At 49.0% G+C, this 13,439-nt stretch overlaps 1 protein-coding gene across 3 annotated transcripts in view; it reads right to left on the reverse strand.

The window, feature by feature from the left end:
• Positions 1–13,135, reverse strand: part of TMPO (thymopoietin) — a 37,825-nt gene extending 24,690 nt beyond the window's left edge. Inside the window, exon 1 of one of the 3 annotated variants that reach the window (XM_068276894.1) lies at positions 12,757–13,135. In XM_068276894.1, the coding sequence (XP_068132995.1) occupies positions 12,757–12,981 (225 nt within the window). In that variant the 5' untranslated portion in view covers positions 12,982–13,135. The remainder of the gene's footprint in view (positions 1–12,756) is intronic. The other 2 variants (XM_068276893.1, XM_068276892.1) reach the window with 2 other exon arrangements.
• Between the last annotated feature and the right edge of the window lie 304 nt (positions 13,136–13,439).

Below are 13,439 nucleotides of genomic sequence, written 5' to 3' on the forward strand. Positions count from 1 at the left end.
GGAATCCACTGAGAATGCTGTGCACATTGAACACAGAGGTGTTGTCTGTTTACAATCTCCTCATTCCCCTGCAGAGTACCTGCACATCATTCTTACATGTACCCACACTTACATTGCCTAGGGCCTGATAGATGTTCTTTGTTCCGGTTTGTACCTTTTACAAGTACTATTACTAAGGACTAGTTTTAGTCTAAAGGGAATAAATATAGTAGTCTACATATCCTTCTCACTTCAGTTGTCTTGTAAAATTCCTAAGCGTTGGCAGTTATGAGACGAATTTCATGTTACATACTTTTAATCAACAAAATTGTAATATGCAAATTAGAGGAGTCGGAGTCGTGGAGTCGGAGTCGGTGGAATCCTAAACTGAGGAGTCGGAGTCGGAGGATTTTTGGACCGACTCCACAGCCCTGTATATACCGCTGGTGTGACATGATGTGTGCCCAGCAGGCCGTTACTGTTCCATATGTCTGATGGCGGAGGAGGAGGATGAGGTCATGTCAATCCAGGGGAGGCTGGGTGCTCAGCAGGACGCCGCAATGTGTGAAACCGGCGCCCTCAATCAATTTCGCCGGCAGCTGTAAGCTTCTTCAGGAGGAGTCTCTTTGGCAATGACACGCTGCCTAAGTGTCTACCGCCGCCCAATCCGGTCGCAGTGCACACGGCATCTCCCGCCCCCTCCCACGGGCCAATGCGAGCAGGGGGGAGGGGCAGGCACACGACGGGCGAGCCAACCAATAGCGCGCCCGGCAAGCCCTGCCCACCCACACACAGGCAGGCCCAGAGCGCACGGATCGAGCAGTGGGGACACCCAGAGGACGTGCCAGACAACTCGTAACACCAGTGATGATACAACTAACTAGGTAAATAAATGCTTCAGATTAAGTTTATCACTTAGCTCATATAGCAGCACGTTTATCCAAAAAATCCTCACTTCTCCGTCCCAAAAAACAGACAGGCAGAACCCAGATGTGTGTTAAGCCGGTCATTCAGGAACACATGCCATATCAGGCATAAACATTGTTAGATAATAACCGTAGTGATGACAATAAGGCCGCGAGATGCACCAGAAGGAAAAGGGGAGGAAAAATACCTCCCTATCCCCCAAAGAGCACAAACTAGAACGCAATGCAACGCTGACTGCAGAGAGCATGAATGGGCAGTAGAAGGGGTAGGAAAGGGGCATAACTTGTGTTTTCATTAAGACCAGGATGCCTGGTAGCATCCAATTAAAATATCCATCTCGCCTCCTTCTGCAAGAGTTGCCCCCTCTTATTGAACCGTGGATCCAGACCCACAAATCACACTGCTTGGCGTTTACGTATGTGTGTGTGTACGTGTGTACGTGTGTGTGTGTGTGTGTACGTGTGTGTGTGTGTGTGTACGTGTGTGTACGTGTGTGTACGTGTGTGTACGTGTGTGTACGTGTGTGTACGTGTGTGTACGTGTGTGTACGTGTGTGTACGTGTGTGTACGTGTGTGTACGTGTGTGTACGTGTGTGTACGTGTGTGTACGTGTGTGTACGTGTGTGTACGTGTGTGTACGTGTGTGTACGTGTGTGTACGTGTGTGTACGTGTGTGTACGTGTGTGTACGTGTGTGTACGTGTGTGTACGTGTGTGTACGTGTGTGTGTGTACGTGTACGTGTGTGTACGTGTACGTGTGTGTACGTGTGTGTACGTGTGTGTACGTGTGTGTACGTGTGTGTACGTGTGTGTGTGTACGTGTGTGTACGTGTGTGTGTGTGTGTGTGTGTGTGTGTGTGTACGTGTGTGTACGTGTGTGTACGTGTGTGTGTGTGTGTGTGTGTGTGTGTGTGTGTATACACGTACGTACGTACGTACGTGTGTGCGTGTACACGTGTGTGTGTGTTTACGCGTGCGTGTGTGTCTATCTACACACACCAGTTTTATAACTAGGGTATTCCTAAATGGCTTCAGTGGTACTCTACATATGTTCTCATAGCTTTGTACCACATTTGGCAGTACAAAGCTAAAACCAGCACACATACTGATCCTAATAATATTCTACTGGTGCAAGGTGGTAGGACGATTGAAAAGTCTACACCAGGCTTAAAGTGTACCAGCGGACGTCCAAAACGTGTTCAGAAGACCCAAACTTGACGCGTCTGAGTTATCAGGGCTGATTGCAGCTGAACGGCAGGCCGTGGGAGGACAGTGAGGGAGTCACACGTGTTTATGCTGCTGGAGGAAGTAGCGGGTAAGCATCGATTTCTTTTATTTCTTCAGCTCTGGTTTACTTTAAAAAGCTACCCGCCAAGCTTGGGGAGGTAGTATTGGACATTCCAAGTGACCAGTGTTTTTAGAAATGGGCACAAAGGCTATGTTATCAGCACTTTAAGGTCTCTAGACAGTTATTTGGGCATTTAATTTTGCAGATGAAAAAACATTTAACTTGCGCATGTGAAGGGGCAGCAAGTATGCATAAAACCCAGAAACTGTCCATACAAAAAAAAAAAAAAAAAAAAAAAAAACTAATGCAGTAGAGACGATTTTTCTTACCTGCCAAAAAGATGCCCAAGGCTAGGTCCACACTATGACAGATGCACAATGGTGCATTCCCAGCGTATCCTGTGCGGATATTCTGGGTTCATCAGTCGATGGCACTAGCAATGTTGAGGATTTGTTGCTGCACACTGCTTGTACCAACCTCCTGCCCCAGGAAGTATTTTCATTGGTCCACTGAGTGATGGACCAATAAGAATCCTCCTCCTGGGGAGGGAGGGTGCCTATTGGTCTGTTTCAATCCAATGTTAAGTCCCAGCAGTATGCTTCTGCATGAGCCCCAGTTGGCACTGTGGAATTTGTACTTGGCGTCAGCAGCAGCACTGAGTAGGTGACCGATGAGTGAATTCAGAAGGTGTAAAGGCAGAATACAAAAAAATAAGTAACAGAAGATAGAAGACAACAGGAATGCAGGAACATGTACGGTAAACAGCTTAGTGAGATTGGACATTCCTATATGCCTTCACTGTTTCTGTCAGCCGTGTACAGTGTCGGGAATTATATACCACACAAGCCAGTGCTCTGCTCATCTGAATTGAAGCATCCACTGGATTGAACAGGTGGACTTATAAAACCAACATTTTGAATAGAGTGGAGACTGTTGAAAAAAACTTCAGTCAGGTTTTTAAATGCTGCTTCCATGTTGGGCAAGTTCCCCTTTTCTGTGTGAGAATTCTCATCCAAATTCTGGGACACAGCTAAGGACAACCCCACTTTTGACAGGTGTCATTAGAAAAGCAGGACACTGGAAAACACACCCATACAGTAGTATGGGTGTGTTTTCCAGTGTCCTGCTTTTCTAATGGCAGCTATTAAAAGTGGGGTTGTCCTTAGCTGTGTCCCAGAATTTGGATGAGAATTCTCACACAGAAAAGGGGAACAAAAGAAAGGAAATATCCTGTATGCTGGGCATACATGGTTCGTTTTTTCCGCTCGATTCTCCGCTTGCTCAATTTTGCTGCTGGATTCTCCACTTGATTCTCTTATCTTTCGCTCATTTTTCTTATCTTTTTCCATCCACTTCAATGACAAATCGAGCATCAAAACGATCGACCGGCGATCCGACATGTAGGAAATTATCTATCGAACCCATCTATCTTCTACAAAAACGAACCGTGTATTCCAAGCATAACAAGTATATAATCAAGGTCAACCTGTCAGGGGGTTAAACATACACACAATTCAAACCGCCTCCACAAATGTTTTTTCACACTACAGGTTAAAATAGGTCTTCGTCACAAGAACATTTTTTTGACATGAATGGCAAATCTGTGAAATCTTGTCTTGCATATACAGTATATATTGTCATTACTTTATTCAAATAAAATGCACTTGTAATTACACCCGTGAGTGATAACTCTATTGGCAACTTGCTGAAGGCCATCTACTACTGTACTACATTTATAGAAGCACCTACTTAAAGAAACAATATGCATGCATTGTTTTCCAAACCATCCACATGTACTACCCATATTATAACTATATACAGAATTAATATCTAAGGCATAAGGAATTCAGCAGATTCAGCAAGCCTCAGTTTTCCTGATCAACATTTCTAATTTTAATGATATCCAGCCTTAGCAGCTTTTTGTGTTGTATCTACAATACATTCCAAGAAACCTAATATCCTGTTTCCAGATTACACTGGAACTGAGGAAATAGCTTCCTAGATTTGGCATCCAAAAACACATGCTCAAGGCTCATGCAGAATCTACAGAAAAGAATGTTATACAAACAGAAATCATGAACTTAACTCCAGTGAAAAAAATGTAATAAAAAGTGCTTCATTTTTACAATTATGTATAAATGATTTAGTCAGTGTTTGCCCATTGTAAAATATTTGAAATCCCTGATTTATATTGACATTACATGGTGACATTTTTACTGTTGGCAGATGATGTAGCTGCTGCATGATTTTTTGGCAGTAGGTTCACAGACAGGAAACTGCCAGGAGTACATACTCATACTCAGAGTTTCTTGTGGGAGGAGTTTCACCACAATATCAGTCATACAGCACCCCCTAATGGTCTAAAAGGGGGTATCAGCTACTGATTGGGATAAAGATCAATTCTTGGTCGGAGTTTCTCTTTAAGGCGTGCCTGAACTAACATTTCAATATTTAAAGAGAAACTCCTACCAAGAATTTAACTTTATCCCAATCAGTAGCTAATACCCCCTTTTACGTGAGAAATCTATTCCTTTTCACAAACAGACCACCAGGGGGCTCTCTATGGCTGATCTTGTGGTGAAACCCCTACCACAAAGAAATTCTGAGTACGTACTCTTGGCAGTTTCCGGTCTGTGAACCCTGTTGTATTGTGGGAAATAGCTGTTTACAGCTGTTTCCAACTGCCAAAACAGCATACAGCAGCTACATCACTTGCCAGCAGTCACCAGGTAATAAATGTCAGAATGTAAATCAGGGAGAGGAAAGATTTTACAATGAGCAAACACTGACTAAATCATTTATACATAATTATTGTAAAAATGAAGCACTTTTATTACATTATTTTCACTGGAGTTCCTCTTTAAGATAAAGATGTGAGGTTATTGCTTTATTGTGCACCAGCCTTTCACCGTGGTCTGCTGTCCTATCTCCATTACTCCTGGTTACCGTATTTTATCTGCAATTATTCCATTGCTGGGGCAGAAAAATAACCAACCACAATCCATCTCAGCAGCTACACAGTTTTGAGCACTTTAAAGTGGATCCGAGGTGAACTTTAGCTCAAATTAAAAAAAATGTGTCCCCTATATATACACCTTTTAAGGCAATCTTCCCCCAAAAAGGTTTTTTTTCCCCCTTTACACTTTATTTCTTTAAGAATTTAAAAATGCTGTGCCCCCAGCCAGTCTAATGCCGCGGCAATCTTTGTCCCATGCCGCAGTATTCATGGGAACACAGAGTTAGGAGGGAGGAGGCATTCACTGACGCAGGAGGAGGGGGCGTTCCCAGCCAAAGCAGCTGAACTCACACGATGCTTGCGCGAGTTCAGCACAGGTCTCCTGAAGCAAGGATCGCTATAGCAGCCGTACCGCTGCTATGGAGTCCTGTAGCTGCTCGATGCTGAAGGGAGCCCGGGTCCTGACCTGTCTGGGTGCACCGTGCCCACATGTCCGCAGCCTGCATCATGCCCATTGCCCACTACCGCTCACTGTAGTTTTGTGCACAGCCCAGCATCACTGTTGCCATGGCAACATAAAGCTGAAACGGGCCACTGCACTACAAACAGCGGGCGCCAAGCTTCCGTGTTGCCAGGAGCAGCGCCAGGAACAAGCAAGCATCTGGCACCTTCTTCACTGCACTGTGTGTGTGCGGTTACTGTAACTGTGGGGAGTTTGGAATGGGTATCGCAGTCATTTACTAACTTACGGCTTGGAAGGGGGGGCGAGGGGGTTCACTTATTCTGTGTGTGGCGTTACACTTTACCACCTGTATGTGTGTTAAGGGTTGTCACTATGAGTGCGTGTGTGCGTGAGTGAGTGTGAACCAGCCCTGAAACTAAAAGAGACCAGAATGCATGGGGAAAGAGGGGGGGGGGGGGGGGGGTGTTGACTGTTTGTGGTGTCACTTGTGTGTTTGTTAGGTTACTCTGTGTGTGTTTGTGTGGTGTTACTGTGTGTGGTGTCTGTGTGTCTGTTTGGTGTCACTTGGCACACACCGAGCATGCACAGGATTTCAAAGGCAAGGGGGCTGAGAGGGGAGTGGAGTTTCATAGGCTGGGGGTGTGGGGATGCAGATCAGCTTGTGAAATGTCATTACAAGCTAAACCTGGCTGCCCTCATTGTTACACAGGAATAAAAAAAAAAAAAAAAAAAAATGTATGCTGTTAACCCCCCTGGCAGTATAATTCCCGCGGCTGCGCAGCCGCGGGAGGGTTTTTTTCACCATTTTTTTTTTTTTTTAGCATGTAGCTAGCCTAGCGCTAGCTACATACTTCCCCCCTCCCCGCGGCGTCCGACCCGTCCCCTCCGATCGCCGCCGGTGCCGCTTGCCCATAAGGAAATCCCGCTCTGAACGGGATTTCCTTGAGGGCTTCCCCCGTCGCCATGGCGACGAATGGAGTGACGTCATCGACGTAACGGACGTCATGACGTCACAGGGAGTCCCGATCCACCCCATAGCGCAGCCTGGCGGCGATTGGCCAGGCTGCGCAAGGGGTATGCGGGGGGGGGGCCTGTTTCCGCGGCGGGTAGCGGCGCATCGGCGGCGGCGATCAGAGCAAACATGCAGCTAGCAGAGTGCTAGCTGCGTGTTTAAAAAAATTATGTAAGTCGGCCCAGCAGGGCCTGAGCGGCACCCTCCGGCGGCTTACCCCGTGTCACACACGGGGTTACCGCCAAGGAGGTTAAAGCTGTTTGCAGCTAGATTTGCTGTGTAAACTATCTAAACTTTAGATAAAATATATATACAAGTTACTTGTTATAGTTTTTTTTTACCTCAGATCTGCTTTAAAAGGTAATATCCGAGCTGGGGAAAAAAAAAAAGAAAAAAAGACAACATCTACTTACCTGGGGCTTCCTCCAGCCCCTAGCAGCCGCCATCAGAGTTGGACTCACGAGTCCCTAAGGACTCAAATTCGTGATTCAAATGAGGCTTTAATACCTCAGCTGTGTGCCTGAGAGGGAGGTGGTTACTTACCAATAAGTCTGTCGTCTTCTATGCGTCCCAAACGTCTTGCATGCGCCCTATGGGATACGCTGCAAGACTCACTACCACACGAAGACGTGCTACTCTAGTCTGTGCACGTGCGAGCGAGTCCACTCACGCAGTATGGAGCTGCCTGTCTTCGCGAGGACTTGGCTCCCAAATTCTCCCGCGGCGGGGGATTCAAATGGAGAAACTAGCGCTGCACTGAGGGCACCGGGAGATCAAAGGGAAGGCTCATTAGCACCCAGAGCCTTCCCTCTCCTTAAAGGGAACCTTAACCGGCGGGGAAAAAAAATTCACTTACCTGGAGGCTTTCCCAAGCCTCCTGCAGCCGTCCTGTGCCCGCGCCGGTCCTTCGGTGCCCTCCGGTCTCCCTCCGCCGCTAAGTTTCGTTTTCGGACGACTGCCAGTCGTCCTCAGGCAAAGCGTCCTCTTCTTCCGGATTCCCCGTCGTAAAGAGCCGTAAAGCGAGCCTGCATGACGCGTTTGGCGTCATGCGGACGCGCTTTACGACGGGGAATGCGGAAGAAGAGGACGCTTTGCCCGAGGACGACTGGCAGTCGTCCGAAAACGAAACTTAGCGGCGGAGGGGGACCGGAGGGCCCCGAAGGACCGGCACGGGCACAGGATGGCTGCAGGAGGCTTGGGAAAGCCCCCAGGTAAGTGATTTTTTTTTTCCCCGCCGGTTAAGGTTCCCTTTAAAGAGAACCTAAACTGAGAAGGACATGTATTTTTTCCTTTTAAAATAATACCAGTTGCCTGACTATTCTGCTGATCCTGTGTCTAATACTTTCAGCCACAGCCCCTGATTAAGCACGCAGAACAGGTGCTCTGACTTAAAGAGAATCTGTATTGTTAAAATCGCTCAAAAGTAAACATACCAGTGCGTTAGGGGACATCTCCTATTACCCTCTGTCACAATTTCGCCGCTCCTCGCCGCATTAAAAGTGGTTAAAAACAGTTTTAAAAAGTTTGTTTGTAAACAAACAAAATGGCCACCAAAACAGGAAGTAGGTTGATGTACAGTATTTCTACACATAGAAAATACATCCATACATAAGCAGGCTGTATACAGCATTCCTTTTGAATCTCAAGAGATCATTTGTGTGTTTCTTTCCCCCATGCACTGAAGTTTCAGGCTGCTCTTTTCTTCCTGCAAACAGCTTTGCCCTTGTTAGTAATTCCTCAGTATGTGAAAGCCCAGCCAGCTCAGAGGACGATTTATCCAGCTGATTAGAGCAGCTTCTCTCTTCTCTCTTATCTAAATAACACACAGGCAGTATGCATAGAGGGGCCAGGAAGGGTGAGTTCATAGCAGAACCACAACACTGAAGAACTTGGCAGCCTTCCAGACACAGGCCGACAAGTCTGACAGGGGAAAGATACATTGATTTATTACAGAGACTGTCATAGTAGAAAGTGCTGCAGTTAGCCAGAACACATTAGAATAGCTTTTGGAACATGTAGGATGATTAAAAACAGGATGCAATTTTTGTTACGGAGTCTCTTTAAAGGGACACTTAAGTCAAACAAAAAAAATGAGTTTTACTCACCTAGGGCTTCCAATAGCCCCCTGCAGCTGTCCGGTACCCTCGCCGTCTCCCTCCGATCCTCCTGGCCCCGCCGGCAGCCACTTCCTGTTTCGGTGACAGGAGCTGACAGGCTGGGGACGCAAGTGATTCTTCGCGTTCCCAGACACATTAGCACACTCTATGCTGCTATATGGTATATGATATATGCTATAGCAGCATAGATGGCGCTATTGTGGCCAGGAACGCGAAGAATCACTCGCGTCCCCAGCCTGTCAGCTCCTGTCACCGAAACAAGAAGTGGCTGCCGGCTGGGCCAGGAGGATCGGAGGGAGACGGCGAGGGCACCGGACAGCTGCAGGGGGCTATTGAAAGCCCCAGGTGAGTAAAACTCATTTTTTTTGTTTGACTTAAGTGTCCCTTTAAGTCAGACTAGATTAGCTGCATGCTTGTTTCAGGTGTGTGATTCAGCCACTATTGCAGCAAAGAGATCAGCAGGACTACCAGGCAACTGGTATTGTTTAAAGGGAAACATCCATATCCTCAGTTTAGGTTCCCTTTAAAGAAAACCTGTAACGTAAAAAGGATCCGGTAGGATCCGGAGGCTTCCCCTGTCCCAGTGTCCCATGGCGGTCTCGCTCTGGCCCTCCAAACAGCAGGGATGTAAATAATTACCTCCCTGGCTCCAGCGCAGGTGCAGTATCGGCTCTCCACTCAGAGATAGGCGGAAATAGCCGAACGCTGTCGGCCGCTCTACTGCGAAGGCGCTAGTCTCTTGTGCCTGCGCAGTAGAGCGGACCCGACAGAGATTGTCTATGTCCTCCTATCTCAGTGCTGAGAGTGGCAAAGCCGCCCCCGCTGGAGCCAGGAAAGGTAAACATAGCAAGCCTTGTCAGGCTTGTCGAGTGTGGATTGCAGGAGACTACAGGGGAGCCAGAGCTGGATTACCTACAGCTACAGCGGAGGGGAAAGCCTCATTGGAACCCGGAGGCTTCCCCCTACCGAGGTAAGTACCCCCAGGGGAACTTTTTTTTGGTACAGGTTCTCTTTAAGTATCTTGCTTTTTTTTCTTATTCTCGATTCCCAATGACTTTAAACACATTCATGCACAGTCTGGATTTAAAGAGACTCTGTAACGACAAAAAGATCCCCTGGGGGGTACTCACCTCGGGTGGGGGAAGCCTCAGGATCCTAATGAGGCTTCCCACGCCGTCCTCTGTCCCACGGAGGTCTCGCTGCAGCCCTCCGAACAGCCGGCGACTGTGCCGACTGTTCAATTCAATATTTACCTTTGCAGGCTCCAGCGGGGGCGCTGTGGCTGCTTTCGCTCCGAAGGAGGCGGAAATACCCGATCTCAGTCGGGTCCGCTCTACTGCGCAGGCGCCGGAGACTTGCGCCTGCGCAGTAGAGCGGACCCGACTGAGATCGGGTATTTCCGCCTCCTTCGGAGCGAAAGCAGCCAGAGCGCCTGCAAAGGTAAATATTACGTCACCGCTGTACGGAGGGCTACAGCGAGACCCCCGAGGGACGGCAGACGGCGTGGGAAGCCTCATTAGGATCCTGAGGCTTCCCCCATCCGAGGTGAGTACCCCCCAGGGGACGTTTTAACGTTACAGATTCTCTTTAAAGAGGAACTGTAACGGTAAAATGTCCCCTGGGGGGTACTCACCTCGGGTGGGGGAAGCCTCAGGATCCTAATGAGGCTTCCCACGCCGTCCTGCGTCCCTCGGGGGTCTCGCTGTAGCCCTCCGTACAGCCGTGACGCAATATTTACCTTCCTGGCTCCTGCGCAGGCGCTCTTATGGCTGTCTGCTCCGAAGTAGGCGGAAATACCCGATCGCCGTCGGGTCCGCTCTACTGCGCAGGCGCAGTCTCCGGCACCTGCGCAGTAGAGCGGACCCGACGGAGATCGGGTATTTCCGTCTATTTCCAAGCCGAATGCAGCCACAGTGCCCCCGCTGGAGCCAGCAAAGGTAAATATTGAAATTACAGTCGGGCCTGTCGCCGGCTGTTCAGAGGGCTGCAGCGAGACCCCCGTGGGACGCAGGACGGCGTGGGAAGCCTCATTAGGATCCGGAGGCTTCCCCCACCCGAGGTGAGTACCCCCCAGGGGATCTTTTTCAAGTTACAGAGTCTCTTTAAACAGATTCAGAGATGGAGCTGTCCTGAACTGCTGAGGTAAGGAGTTCTATAATGTAGGAGTGGCATGACAGTGACCAATAATAAGTGGACTCTGGGTATCACTAGAACCTGTGGATCTGAGATTGCAGGGATCGCTATGGAGCTGCAACATTTCTTTCAAGTATCCAGGGCCCAGATTATGTAGTGATTAACCACTTCTGTACTACGCCATTTTGTGCTGATCTGTGCTGCGTGGGCTCTCCAGCCCACAGCACAGATCAGGTTGCAGCCTGGCCGATCAGACTTCCCCCCTTTTTTCCCCACTAGGGGGATGACCTGCTGGGGGGGTCTGATCGCCGCCGGCTGCTTGCGCTTGCAGGGGGGGCTCTTCAAAGCCCCCCTCCGCAGCACTTCCTGGCCTCCTTCCCTCCCTCCCCCTGTGAGCGGCGCAGGACGGATTTTCGTCCTGCGCCTGATGGGATAGGCTTTAGCCTATCAGATGCCGGCGATCCCCGGCCAATTAGAGGCCGGGGATCGCCGATCTCTACGGCGCCGTATACATGTAAACACCGGGGAAGATCTTCCCCGTGTGTTTACATTTACCCTGCGAGCCGCCGATCGGCTCGCATGGTGTTCACAGAGACACCCTCCGTGAGTTGACATGGAACGTTTCCATGGAATCCACTTCAGGATTCAGGGGCGTATATATGCGTACGCAGAATCCTGAAGTGGTTAAATGTCAGTATAATAATGGGCTGCCTGCACAGGTGCAGTAACGGCTTTCCGCTTGAGCTCCAGGGGAAATAGCCAAGCCCAATCGAGAACACTACTACGCAGACGTCTTACGCATTTTTGCGACACCTATGCAATTGCATGGTTTGCTCTACTCCTACAATAAATGGCTCAGACTGCAACAGGCAAGCTAGCAACACATCTGTACAGTGTACTGTTTCCTAAGGGCTCAAGTGCTCCTCCCTACCAGCCAACAGAAATGCCTCGGTATACCCCCCCAGCCTGATTGCTGCCTGCAGCCGCCGCAAATTGCCCTGGAAAGTCTTCTGGTCCGAGGCATACTGTGCCTGCACTTACTTACCAGGGCCAGTTGCAGAGGCCGTTTGCACTGGAGGATGGCGGCTTGGGAGCAATCAGGCCAGAGGGGGCTGGAGGAAGCCCCATGTATAATTTTTCTATCCCCCATCTGATGTACACTTTAAGAGATTGCTCCCCACATAGACCTTTGTTTAGGCAAGATAAAACAAAGGGTTCCAACAAAAATACACTATCAGATGAGGAAACAAGATTCACAAAGTGGCCGGAAAATCAGTCATTAGCTTCAGAGTCTTTGCAAAGACTTATTTCAGCCTAATTTTGGTACCAAAAACAAACCTTTAGCCTCCTAAATTACTGATGTGGAAATTGCATTTATGTGACTGAAGATAATTCCACAAACCTACCTAAACTTGGGGACTTAAAAAAAAAAAAAAAAACTGTAACCAAAAAACGTATTTTAATTTTAAGAAAAAGGCGGGAAATATAGTCAGCTCCCCCAGATGGCGCTATGTTGAAGTACTGTATCAGGAACAATGCTAGAGAAGAGCCTCTGTTCTAGGTGTACATATCAGGATTTAGCCGCGGGTAATAAAACCATGTTTTACCTGCCCCCTCCCTGACCTCTTCCAGATCAGACAGTGCAAACATTCTCCCTGTACTGCAACATTGTATATCATTATCATCACGTCTGATAATGCAACACTTATAACCAGGACAAGAAGGGAACTTCAGCATGAATAGCAAAGGAAAGCCAGCAGCTCCCATTCATTCCCCGGCACAGGCATGGAGGCAAACCAGCAGCCAGTCACGTGGGTACGGTTGCGGATGCTGCTGCCTCTACTCTCCGCGACACAGATAGCTGCGCAGTGCATATCTCACCCGTCCTGGTGGGCGCCCCCTGCCTCTCATAGGGGTGGACTCCCTCTCCTCGTCGCTGGAGAAGTCGGGGGTGGCGCGGCTACGGCCGCTCAGGTGCTGCTTGTACAGCTGCACGTACACATCCTTGCGCTGCTCCCCGGACGGCAGCTGCACGTTATTCGCCAGCAGTTCGCTCTTCAGCTGCTCCTTAGTCAGCTGCGACGGGTTGTCCACGAATTCCGGCATGGCGCATACAGCACGGGAAACTCGCTGGGCGGGTAGGCGTCCGACAAGAGCACAGCCTGCACAGTGCGGGAGAGCGCCAATTGTTCAGACGTGGGAACGGAAGCAGCTTGCGAGCTCCCAACTGCCGTCCTGTGTGCGACGGAGAAGCGGAGCGCTAAACAATAACGCGCCCTGCGATTGGCTGTAGGACAGAGCAAGGCGGAAGTGCATTGGCTGCTCACTGCCTTTAAAAAAAATGAAGCGACATCACGCACTGTGCGGCCTATGCTGGATTAGTCTTGCCGGGCGGCTGTACAGAAGGCCGGTATCTCCTTTGTGCGGCGATACCTATAGAGGAGTGGCAGCCTCTGCTTATTGGAGAGATTGCTGCTGGATAGGCATGTGCGAGGAGGCCAAACAATAATACACACATTGCATGAAAGCATTTACCAGCACGTGGAGCTGTTATCTCTGCTGCT

The sequence above is a fragment of the Hyperolius riggenbachi genome, chromosome 3 (genome assembly GCF_040937935.1).
Source record: "Hyperolius riggenbachi isolate aHypRig1 chromosome 3, aHypRig1.pri, whole genome shotgun sequence".
NCBI classification, from domain to species: domain Eukaryota; kingdom Metazoa; phylum Chordata; class Amphibia; order Anura; family Hyperoliidae; genus Hyperolius; species Hyperolius riggenbachi.